The following is a 12,121-nucleotide window of genomic DNA, read 5'->3' as shown; positions in this document are numbered from 1 at the left end:
CCAGGAGGCAGAGGTCGCAGTGAGCTGAGATCATGCCACTGCACTTCAGCCTGGGCCACAAACAAAAGAACAAAAAACAAAGTGCTGGGGTTCCAGGTGTGAGCCACCGCACGTGGCCTACATACTTTGATGTATGTTTTCTTTTTTTTTTTTTTTTTTTTTGAGACGGAGTTTCACTGTTGTTACCCAGGCTAGAGTGCAATGGCGCGATCTCGGCTCACCGCAACCTCCGCCTCCTGGGTTCAGGCAATTCTCCTGCCTCAGCCTCCTGAGTAGCTGGGATTACAGGCACGCACCACTATGCCCAGCTAATTTTTTGTATTTTTAGTAGAGACGGGTTCACCATGTTGACCAGGATGGTCTCGATCTCTTGACCTCGTGATCCACCCGCCTCGGCCTCCCAAAGTGCTGGGATTACAGGCTTCAGCCACTGCGCCCGGCCTGTTCTCATTTTTTCTTACAGTCATCCAATGAAACAAAACCTTCTCTTTGACAAATGAAACAGCCCAGGAGGTTAAATGACTGCCCACGTGATAGGTAAAGGTAGTGTCAAAAAGCAGTCTAAAGAGATTCAAAGAGCCCTTGCTTTTCACCACTAAGCTCTTCCCCTTTTTATTATTAGCCAAGCTTACTAACTACATGATTGAGTTGAAAGTAGGCATTGGCTCATTTGCAAAACATTGAAAGAAACTGAGACCAAAAAAAAAAAAAAAACAAAAAAAAAACCCTGCAAGTTTCAAGCCTCATTTCAAAGGAAGGTTACATCCCCTTTCATCATCTATTAAATAGCCTTCAAGTGCAGCCCAACACACCTACCCATAATGAAATCTCCTTATTCCACTTTTAATTCCCAGTGATTTTTTACTCATGTCCTACTCTTCTTCCCTGCTGCCCCCTTTGTATTATTTTGTTCTTGAGCCACTGTTTTGAACAGCATCTTAATTGTGCCTTCATGGTCCGAACCCTATCTCTGACCCTGCCCCAGTGGGTTTCAGCAGAGGATACTTTCCATCCATATTCTGAGGGTTCCAGGGCCTGGAGCCAGTCATCCAGGAGGTCATCCAAAGGAGTGGAATCCATTGGCTCTAAGAGACTCTCCATTCCCTGCCTAGGAGGGAACAGCCAAGTCAGAGGAACATGCATTCAATTCAGACCCTCCCTTTTCACCCAGTGAAAGCTAAATCTCTGCAAAGTGGGGAGAAGTAGGGCTAAGCCCACCAGTCATGAAAAGAACAAGGAATAGAAAACACACCCCTCAGCTCCCCTGCCCTGCAGAGGCTGGCTGGGAGGGTCCCAGAAATGTAGGGCTCTTCTCCACTGCCTGATCTGGGCATCCCAGGAGCAACTGCTGTACCGCTGGTTCTTGTTTGGTATTTCAGGGTGAAGCCCAGGCTGCCGCTGTGCCCTGGCAACTACAAATATGGGTCAGATTGAGGTCAAGGTGAAGGAACACAGCTCACTGCTTATCACAGTGAATCAGGAGCCTAGATAGGGATTCCCCAAGGATGACATAGGATCAATGCCCTCAATCCAATAGAAAAAGTAAATCTTCAAATCAGATTAAACACCAAACTTCCCACCTCCCTAATATTCTTTCTTCTGGGAAGGATAAATTAGATATATTCCAACACCCTCAGAAATCAAGATGTAAAAGACAATATTTGACTTGCCTTTAAAATAATTCTACCCTTCCACAGTTTGTATGCATGAATGTAAATGTACATGTAGTTAGTAAGTATGTTGCAATTAGCTAAGCCAGCTGGAGTCACAATGAGATAGTAAAAATGGTAGGAAAACAATCTCACCGGGTGCAGTGGCTCATGCCTGTAATCCCTGGACTTTGGGAGGCCAAGGTAGGCAGATCTTGAGGTCAGGAGATTGCGACCAACCTGGGTAACACAGTGAAACCCTGTCTCTACTAAAAATACAAAAAATTAGCAGGGTGTGGTGGCACGTGCCTGTATTCCCAGGTACTTGGGAGGCTGAGGAAGGAGAATCACTTGAACCCAGGAGGCAGAGGTTGTACTGAGCCAAGATCACACCACTGCACTCCAGCCTGGGCGACAGAACAAGACTCTGTCTCAAAAAAAACAAAAAACAATTCCATTAGGAAACATGGAGCTTTTAAGAGTGTTGTTGTTGCTGTTGTTTTTAGGGGACAGCGTCTGTGTTGCCCAGGCTGGCCTCAAACAATTCTCCCAAGTAGCTGGGACTACAGGCGCACCATTGCATCTGTAAAAAGTCTTAAGGGTGGCCAGGCACTGCGGCTCTTGCCTGTAATCTCAGCACTTTGGGAGGCCAAGGTGGGTGGATCATTTGAGTTCGAGACCAGCCTGGCCAATGTGGTGAAACCCCACCACTATTAAAAATACAAAAATCAGCCGGGTGTGGTGGCGGGCACCTGAAGTCTCAGCTATTTGGGAGGCTGAGGCAGGAGAATTGCTTGAACCTGGGAGCTGGAGGTTGCAGTGAGCAGAGATTGCACCACTCACTGCACTCCAGCTTATGCAACAGAGCAAGACTCTGTCTCAAAAAAAAAACAAAAAAAAAAAAAAAAAAGTCTTAAGGGCTAGGTGTATAATTTCCATTTGAAAAAATCTCAAACTTATTTTTGGGGCTAGATTTTTAGAGAATTTCTTTTAGGAATGCTGCAACTTTGTCAGAGCACACAGATTCTAGTATATTTCCATCACCTGAACATTGAACGAAAGCCACTTTGGTTGACACCTTTGTTGTGACCATCTATAACTGCACTCACTTGGGGACCTGCTGTAGAAAGCACTGGTAGCCAGGTGTACACTTGCCATAATCTACCTGCTTTTGCCGCCACTGGAGAATAACTTCATCTGTCTCTACTTCCCACCTGCAGGGAAGTATACAGTTTTCCACAAAGTGTGATTATATTGTAGTCATCAAAGCAGATATCAACTCATCCCACACTCCCTTAATCCCCAGCCTGATTTTCAAACTCAGCTGGCATAGCAAGGTTCTGTGCTAACTCCCACACTCACTGTCTGCATCCTAGAGGACAAAGACTCTTCACACATCTCCTTTCTGGGGAAGCAGGTTCTACAGATGAAAAGGGAATTAGGATAAAAGCCAGCTGACTACACTGTGCCTCTCAGCCACTACCACCAGCAAGATACTGATATCAGACAAAAGTTGCACTTTTGACTTTCGTTTCTCAAAGTGTGATCTGCAAGTTGTCTACATGGGTAGCACCTGGGGGCCTTGTTAATGACCCCACTTTAGACCTATCGAATGAAGGTTTTTGGAGCCTACATCTTAAAGAGCTTCCAAGGTTATTTTTGGAAGATTTTTATTATGGAATTTTTTTTTTTTTTTAAAGTTTCACCATGTTGGTCAGGCTGGTCTTGAACTCCAGACCTCAGGTGATCCGCCCGCCTTGGCCTCGAAAGTACTTGGATTACAGGTGTGAGCCACCACGCCCAGCCGAAAATTTTTAAATATACACTGAAGTAAAGAGTATGAGATAATACCTTACTACTCAAAGTGTAGTCCTAGGACCAGCTACCTCACCATCAGCAGGGGGCTTGTAAAAAGGGCAGAATCTTGGGCCATAACTGCAACCCAGACCTCCTGAATCAGAATCTGCATTTAGCAGGTCCCCAGGTGGTGAGTGTGCACATTAAACGTTGAGTAGCGCAGATATGATGGACCCTCCTGCCCCCTGTTGCTTAACACTCAGGGTCAATCTTGTATCATCAATACCCTCCCCCAGCACAGGATTATTTAAAAGCAAATCCCTAACATCAGGAATGTCTGTTTTTGTTTTGAGATAGAGTCTCACTGTTGCCCAGGCTGGAGTGCAGTGGCACAACCTCAATCTCCCAGGTTCAAGCGATTCTCATGCCTCAGCCTCCCAAGTAGCTGGGATTACAGATTGTGTGCCACGACACTCGGCTAATTTTTGTATTTTTAGTAGACACAGGGTTTCACCATGTTGGCCAGGCTGGTCCTGAGCCCCTGACCTCATATAATCTGCCCGCCTCAGCCTACCAAAGTGCTGGGATTACAGGTGTGAGCCACCGCGCCCGGCCAATAATTTCTAAATAACACCACTTAGTCGTTGTTCAAAAATTCCATTAATAACCAAACTTTGAGGTCTTCTGGACTGTCATAAGGATTATTCCGGGATGATTTAATTCCTCCTCTTCCCTGCAACGGAATTTCTTTTTACCCACGTACAATAGCGTCTCCGAGATGCTATAGACTAAAAGAAACACCAAACAAGGAAAGCTCTCGGAGGGGGCCAATGCCTCTCATCATAAACCCGCACACCTGTCTTGCCCCAACACCTGCCACACCGGCAGCAAACGCTGTCTCTCGTGGAAGGCCAGCAAAACGTAGAAGAAAACGCCCGCGCAAACGGCACGAGAAAGAAGCCATGAAAATGAAACGTTTACAACATCCTACACCCCAAACAATCTTTCCTAGTATTATCCTAGAGGAATGGTTATTGCTAGCAAGGCGCGATTTAAATCTCCCGGGGTTCTTGGGGCGGAGGGAAACGAAGAAAACAGAAAGGGTGTGGCGATTGCTCAGAGGGAGAGCCAATGATACGTCAGGCTCCTCTTAAGGCGGGCATACCCCACAGTCTTGCTTAGCGCTGGTGGGCCAATCGCTATCTTGCTCTGGTTATGGGGCGGGGCAAGTCTTACCGCTTCCAGAGCAAGCACACGCCCCCGGGTGTTGTGCGAGCCCAATGATTGGCCATGAGTGTCTGGGCGCGAGCGCGGAGATTGGCTGACGCAGCTTAGAGGCGAGCCGAGATAAATTACTGGGCGGGCGGAAGGTTTGAATGGTCAACGCCTGGGGCTGTTGGTTTTCTTACTCCGAGGCGGTAACTTCGGCCTTCTGCTCAGGGAAGCCGCCGAGTCCGACGCTGGCCTCCCAGTTGGGAGGCAGAGTTGCAGTTTGGTTAACTGTCTACTTTCCCCTAGATTTCCTTTTATTCTGCTCGAATCTCCGCCTGTGTTCGACCCCTACCCACTTTCCTTCCTCCCGATGGCAAGCCTCAGACTCCAGGCTTGGGGTAAGTTCACAGTGGTCTCCGCAACAGAATCACGGAGACCCCATTGACCCCTTAGGGTCCAGTTGGGCCCCCACAAACGGAGGTTGGGAAGGCCGAATGGGCAATATTGCGAGTTACCAGACCCGGGTTCCTCTGGAAAGGAGTCTGGAGTTGTGTCGCGTGGAACAAGTCAAAATCCCCACTTTATTCCATCTTTAAAGTCCTAAGGTTGCCTTTCGTCAGTGAATTCAGGTTCTAACCTGAAGCCAAGCCGCTTCGACCAAGTGCAGTTTAACCTTGAAGCCAGGCTGTGAATCACCCTTCGGGGATGCCCCTCCTCCAGTGCTGATCCGCCTGACTGAAAAGGGTGGAGGAGTTTGGGAAAGCGGAGGGAACTGTGATGTACCGGTACAGATGATGTTTTCCTCCTAGCTAGGTTTTGTTTTTCTTCTGTGAGAACTCGAAGACCATGTCTGCAGAACTCTTCTCATCCTTAAGAGAGGAAGGAAGCTCTGGCTCAGGACCCAGTTTTAGGTCTAATCAAAGGAAAATGTTAAACCTGTTCCTGGAGAGAGACACTTCCTTTACCGTCTGTCCAGATGTCTCTAGAACTCCAGTGGGTGAATTTCTTGGTGATTCTACAAACCTAAGCATTTTGTCTGGGTAAATATACTTTCATTTTTACATCTTATTGCCTTTGCTATTTCCAAACAGTTGGGTTTTTCGTTGGTTTGTTTTCAGTTATCCTGGCTCAAAGGTCAGGGTTTAAGTCTCAGCTCTACCCTTGACATTGTAACCCTTTTGAGTCTCACCTTCTTTCCTCTGACATAGAAATAATAATCTCAGCCAGGCGAGGCGGGTCATTCCTGTAATCTCCACACTTTGGGAGGCCAAGGAGGGCGGATCGCCTGAGTCCAGGAGTTCAAGACCAGCCTGGGCAACATGGCAAGACCCTGTCTCTACAAAAAATATTAAACATTACCTGAGTGTGGTGGTGGGCACCTATAGTCTCAGCTACTCGGGAGGCTGAGGTGAGGTGGAAGAGTTGCTTGAGCCAGGGAGCTGGAGGCTGCAGTGAGCCAAGATGGCCTCACTGCATTCCAGCCTAATCATCTCTTCCTATCTTACGAGGATCTTGTGAGAATCAAATGTTGTGATATCTGGGAAAAGTCTTTGAAAACTGCTGCATTACGAGTTGCTCACTTTATTAGTATTAATATTAGTGTTATTGCAGTTGTACTTGAATTCTGATCGTGTCATGTCTCAAATAGCAAATAGAGAAGTAAGTACCTGGGAAATACTAGGGACTCCAGGGAGAAATCCAGTCTGTGTTCACATTGCTCAGGACAGAGGATGTGGGGTCAAGATCTTCTTCGGCCAATAAGCTTTGGGCCTCATTAAAGAAAAAACAATATCTGTTTCAGTATGTTGGTAAGGAGAAAATGAGGTATACATTATAGTAGTGGGAGATTTTTCTCAGCCCAGTCTGAGATATTTTCAAAAGCAATTAGATTTGTTTAGACACAGTTCAGATGATCTGATAGCCATTAAGGGATATTTTGGCTGGGCGCAGTGGCTCACGCCTGTAATCCCAGCACTTTGGGAGGCTGAGGTGGGCAGATCTCGAGGTCAGGAGATCGAGACCATCCTGGCCAACATGGTGAAACCCCATCTCTACTAAAAAATACAAAAATTAGCTGGCCGTGGTGGCGTCTACCTGTAGTCCCAGCTACTAGGGAGGCTGAGGCAGGAGAATTGCTTGAACCCAGGAGGTGGAGATTGCAGTGAGCCGAGATTGCGCCACTGTACTTCAGCCTGGCGACAGAACAAAACTCTGTCTCAAAAAAAAAAAAAAAGGGATCTTTCAAGTGAAGAGGATTGGCCAGGCATGGTGGCTCATGCCTGTAATCCCAGCACTTTGGGAGGCCTAGGCGGGCAGATTACCTGAGGTCAGGAGTTCGAGACCAGCCTGGCCAACATGGAGAAGCCCCATCTTTACTCAAAATACAAAAATTAGCTGGGTGTGGTGTTGGGCACCTGTGATCTCAGGTATTCAGGAGGCTGAGAGAGGAGAATCAGTTGAACCCGGGAGGTGGAGGTTGCAGTGAGCTGAGATCGTGCCAGTGAGCTGAGATCTGTACACCAGCCTGGGTGACAGAGCAAGACTCCGTCTCAAACAATAAAAAATAAATAAACGAAGAGTATGACATGATTTTTGACTTTTAAAGATATAACAATCTAATGGGAATTTCGATGTACTTTTATGTCTCAACAGAGGAACCCCAAAACGTTGCCTTGATCTTTCGAGTCTTAGCAGTGGGGAGATATCTGCCACTCAGCTTACCACTTCTGCAGACCTTGATGAAACTGGTAGGGAAAAGGGAGGCAAAGGTCTCAAAGGGAAGAATAACTTTTAAGGAAAATGACAGGGAAGTAGAATAGAGATGGAAAGTGGTGAAAGTATATAGAGAATCTGCCTAGAGCGATGGAATTTTGTGGGTAACTAGAGAATTTTTGAGAATGATTAAGCCAATGGGAAGAGAAAGATAACACTAATAGGAGCTACTTTGCATTTGAAAATGTTAGACAAGAAGAAATATATTTTGTTGACTGATTAATGATGGTAATGAAAGTATAGTCACAGGATATGAGAAGTTTTGTGCCTTAGTCTAATCTCAGCAGAGGCAAAGAAACCAGCGTAAAGGAATATGTTGTCAACTAATTCTTACGTGTTTGTATAAAACATTCCAAAATGAATGTTTCATTAGTCAACCTTACAGAATTCTAATTTCAGATTTTCTGAGTGATAACCTTTCTTTTCTACTCAAAAAAACAAAACAAAACAAAACAAAACAAAACACTCCATAGGTTAGCATAGTGCTCTGTTTCCCAGCACTTCTTTTAATGACCCATATAAATTCTTAAGTTCCATGAAATTGTACCTTTTACCATGAAATGGGTACCAATCAAGAGGCTGTGTGTTCAAAAGCTCAGTCCTTGCAGTTAATATGGCTTACTGGTAATGAAGAAAATCTGAAGGAAAAATAGGATACATGGACAAAAATAACTCCTTTTACTGAATCTTTTTTTTTTTTTTTTTTTTTTGAGACGGAGTTTTGCTCTTGTTACCCAGACTGGAGTGCAATGGCGCGATCTCAGCTCACCGCAACCTCCGCCTCCTGGGTTCAGGCAATTCTCCTGCCTCAGCCTCCTGAGAAGCTGGGATTACAGGCACGCGTCACCATGACGAGCTAATTTTTTGTAGTTTTAGTAGAGACGGGGTTTCACCACGTTGACCAGGATGGTCTTGATCTCTTGACCTCGTGATCCACCCGCCTCGGCCTCCCAAAGTGCTGGGATTACAGGTGTGAGCCACCGCACCTGGCCCTACTGAATCTTTATATTTGATTGCAGGTCACCTGGATTCTTCAGGACTTCAGGAAGTACAGTTAGCTGGGATGTAAGTTCTGTTGCCAAATGAACCCCATGCAAAAGCCTTTCAGCACTAGTCATAGAGATTTTATCCTATACAGATTCTGCAGAGTACAAAACCTTTCTCTCTCTTTTGTTTTTTTCTGAGACAGAGCTTTGCTCTTGTTGCCCAGGGTGGAGTGTAATGGCTTGATCTCAGCTTACTGCAACCTCTGCCTCCCAGGTTCAAGTGATTCTCGTGGCTCAGCCTCCTTAGTAGCTAGAATTACAGGCATGCACCACCAGGCTTGGCTAATTTTTTGTATTTTTAGTAAAGACAGGGTTTCTCCATGTTGGCCAGGCTGGTCTTGAACTCCTGACCTCAAGTGATCAGCCCGCCCCAGCCTCCCAAAGTGCTGGGATTACAGACATGAGCCACCATGCCTGACCTGAATTGCTTTAAATGCTCTAACCTGGCTGGGCGCTATGGCTCATGCCTGCAATCCCAGCACTTTGGGAGGCCGAAGCAGGCGGATCATGAGGTCATGAGTTGGAGACCATCCTGGCCAACATGGTGAAACCCCATCTCTACTAAAAATACAAAAATTAGCCGGGCATGGTGGTGGGCACCTGTAGTTTCAGCTACTCAGGAGGCTGAGGCAGGAGAATTGTTTGAACCCAGGTGGAGGTTGCAGTGAGCCAAGTTTGTGCCACTGCACTCCAGCCTGATGACAGAGCGAGACTTCATCTCCAAAAAATAAATAAATAAAAATAAAAAATAAATGTTCTAACCCAGATAGATAATGAAATCCAGGGAGGGAGGATAGAAATTAATTTTTTTAAAAAAATTAGCCCCAATACACTGTGCTGGAAAATTAGTAAATTGTAAATTGTATAAAACTTATTCATTTTTGGTACATGTTTATTTACATGGTTATTCAGGCAAAATGAGGGTCTTATGCCCAAGATGTCACTTGAGTCTTGATGTTTACCACAGAAAATACCTTATGTATTGTTGCTGGAAGAGACATGTCAACTAGGAAAAGGGCTCCTAGAATGAAATAAAGAAAAAGTTGGGATGTACCAATCCACAGAAGAATAATCAAACCATATTTGGGGCTAACCTGACGGGCAGTTTGTTTTAATCTGCAGGGATCATCACCAGCACCCAATGAAAAGTAGCCCAGTGAGTAGCTTCTCTTTTTTGGGTTTGGGTTTGTTTTTCGGGTGGGAGGGAGAGGGTTTCCAATGCACCTGTGGCTTGAGGATGATGGACGTTCTCAGCAAACACTCTTTTTTAGGCACAGCTTCTTTGTAGCACTCCAAACGGTTTGGACCGTGGCCATAGAAAGAGAGATGCAATGTGTAGCTCATCTGCAGATAAAGAAAATGTGAGTGTTTAATGGAAACCTAGATATATTGACAGATTTATTTTTTTGAGTGAAGAAACTTGTTGGTGTCATTGTGAAACATAGAACTGTTTACATCTCGTGTGCTAGACAAGCAAACTGTATTGCTATAGGGGAAAAAAATTCTTTGTTTTTGTTTTTTCTCATTAAAGTTTGGCCCCTAAGACAGAGACCCAGCTCCAAGTCGTAGGTCATCGTTATTTCTCACGTTCGGTTGAAAAGTTTGAGGACAAAAATTACCCTCACTGTAGTGTAGGGATTTAAGAGTTTTTCAGTTGTTTGTTTTAATAGGTAGGGATAACTTGCATAACTTGTTCACAGATTTTTTTTTCACCACTTTATATGCAAGTGTAGATTTATTAATTTCTTATTTCTCCCTTAGTCTAGCTTTTAAACCCTTACTCTGAGGAAGCCATGGTCCTTTTTATGCAAATCTTAGGCTATCCTTCACTTCCAAGTTAAAACTAGCCTCTCCAGAGCCACCTAATCACTAAGGTAATTCTCTATCTAATCCTTTCAGCTAATCCCCTTTCCTAGACATCTTTTTTCTTCCCTGCCTCCCATCCCTTTACCCAGGTCATTACCAAAAAAAAGATAGCTACTGTTCTTTTCTTACATTGACTTAAGATATGCTCATATTTTTGGCTGTTCTAATCCGTTTTTTCATGATTTAATACTGTCCTTCTAATCTCCATTTATAATCATTATTTATTTGTTTATTATTATTATTATTATTATTATTATTTTTTTGAGACGGAGTTTCACTCATGTTACCCAGGCTGGAGTGCAATGGCGCGATCTCGGCTCACCGCAACCTCCGCCTCCTGGGTTCAGGCAATTCTCCTGCCTCAGCCTCCTGAGTAGCTGGGATTACAGGCACACACCACCATGCCCAGCTAATTTTTTTGTAATTTTAGTAGAGACGGGGTTTCACCATGTTGACCAGGATGGTCTCGATCTCTTGACCTCGTGATCCACCCGCCTCGGCCTCCCAAAGTGCTGGGATTACAGGCTTGAGCCACTGCGCCCGGCCTTTTGTTTATTTTTGAAACTGAGTCTTGCTCTGTCGCCCAGACTGGAGTGCAATGGTGCAATCTCGGCTCACTACAACCTCTGCCTCCAGGATTCAAGCGATTCTCCTACGTCAGCCTGCCAAACAGCTGGGACTGTAGGCATGCACCAGCACAGCCTGGCTAACTTTTATATTTTTAGTAGAAACTGGTCTCAAACTCCTGACCTCAAGTTATCCACCTCCCTCAGCCTTTCAAAGGGCTGAGATTATGGGTGTGAACCACTGTACCAGGCCTATAATCACTTTTATTTTTGAGACAGTTTTGCTCTTATTGCCCATGCTGGAGTGCAGTGGCACAATCTCTGCACACTGTAACTTCTGCCTCCTAGGTTCAAGCGATTTTCCTGCCTCGGCCTCCCAGATAGCTGGGATTACAAGTATGTGTCACTGTGCTCGGCTAATTTTTGTATTTTTAGTAGTGATAAAGTGTCACCAAGTTGGCCAGGCTGGTCTCGAACTCCTGACCTCTGGTGATCCACTTGCCTGGGCCTCCCAAAGTGCTGGAATTATAGGTGTGAGCTATCGTGTCCAGCCTATAATCACTTTTTAAAATCTCACTGTCACCTTCCCAGGCAGACTACCTACCCCTACCCCATTCCTTTTATTTGTGACCATAAAATTAGTATCTTCCAAAGCAAATCTGCATGCCATACATAAAATGCACATTATAATTTGCATCTTCCAATGCAAAGTTATATAAGCTCAGGATGTAGGGTCAACTTTGATTACATGAAATGTGTTTTGTGAGGGTTATTCATGGCTTCATCAGATGAAATGTTTTTATCAGGGCCAACTGACACTTCTCTTCCCCAACTAATGCTGTTTTTCTTATGCAGGAAAACAGCACTTTGAGGCCGTTGGAGTGGCATGCACCCAGGAACCTGAGATTTCAAAAGAGATCAGGGGAGCCTTATGTGTTTCCTTTATCTCTGCTGGTAAGTCATTGAACATCATTATTAAGGGTCAGTTGGAGTGTTATAGGCTATAGGATGGCAGCTCTGAATTTATGAGCCTTTGAATTTTTCTAACTGGCATCATCAAGCCAAATTTAAGTGGGAAAAAGAGGGTTGGAGAAGTAAAGTTTGAACAGGAAAAGACAGGAGCTATATATCCTCTGATCTTCTTGTTTAAATGTAAGGGGGAAAAGTATCTTGGGCTTTGATTTTCTTCTACTTTACTTTTTTTTTTTTTTTT

At 44.8% G+C, this 12,121-nt stretch overlaps 1 protein-coding gene across 6 annotated transcripts in view; it reads left to right on the top strand.

The window, feature by feature from the left end:
- The first annotated feature begins 4,688 nt into the window (after positions 1-4,688).
- The window catches only part of CDC25C (cell division cycle 25C), a 49,248-nt gene continuing 41,815 nt past the window's right edge, over positions 4,689-12,121 (top strand). Inside the window, exons 1-7 of one of the 6 annotated variants that reach the window (XM_032250389.1) lie at positions 4,696-5,056; positions 5,468-5,698; positions 7,311-7,405; positions 8,450-8,495; positions 9,599-9,632; positions 9,748-9,837; positions 11,764-11,862. In XM_032250389.1, the coding sequence (XP_032106280.1) occupies positions 5,505-5,698; positions 7,311-7,405; positions 8,450-8,495; positions 9,599-9,632; positions 9,748-9,837; positions 11,764-11,862 (558 nt within the window). In that variant the 5' untranslated portion in view covers positions 4,696-5,056; positions 5,468-5,504. Of the gene's footprint in view, positions 5,699-7,310; positions 7,406-8,449; positions 8,496-9,598; positions 9,633-9,747; positions 9,838-11,763; positions 11,863-12,121 lie in introns of all 6 variants that reach the window. The other 5 variants (XM_032250395.1, XM_032250394.1, XM_032250391.1 and 2 more) reach the window with 5 other exon arrangements.

The sequence above is a fragment of the Sapajus apella genome, unplaced genomic scaffold (assembly GCF_009761245.1).
Source record: "Sapajus apella isolate SASKATOON/1434 unplaced genomic scaffold, GSC_monkey_1.0 scaffold71, whole genome shotgun sequence".
Taxonomy (NCBI): domain Eukaryota; kingdom Metazoa; phylum Chordata; class Mammalia; order Primates; family Cebidae; genus Sapajus; species Sapajus apella.
Note: the sequence above shows the minus strand (reverse complement) of the source record. Positions and strands in the feature narration are given on the sequence as shown.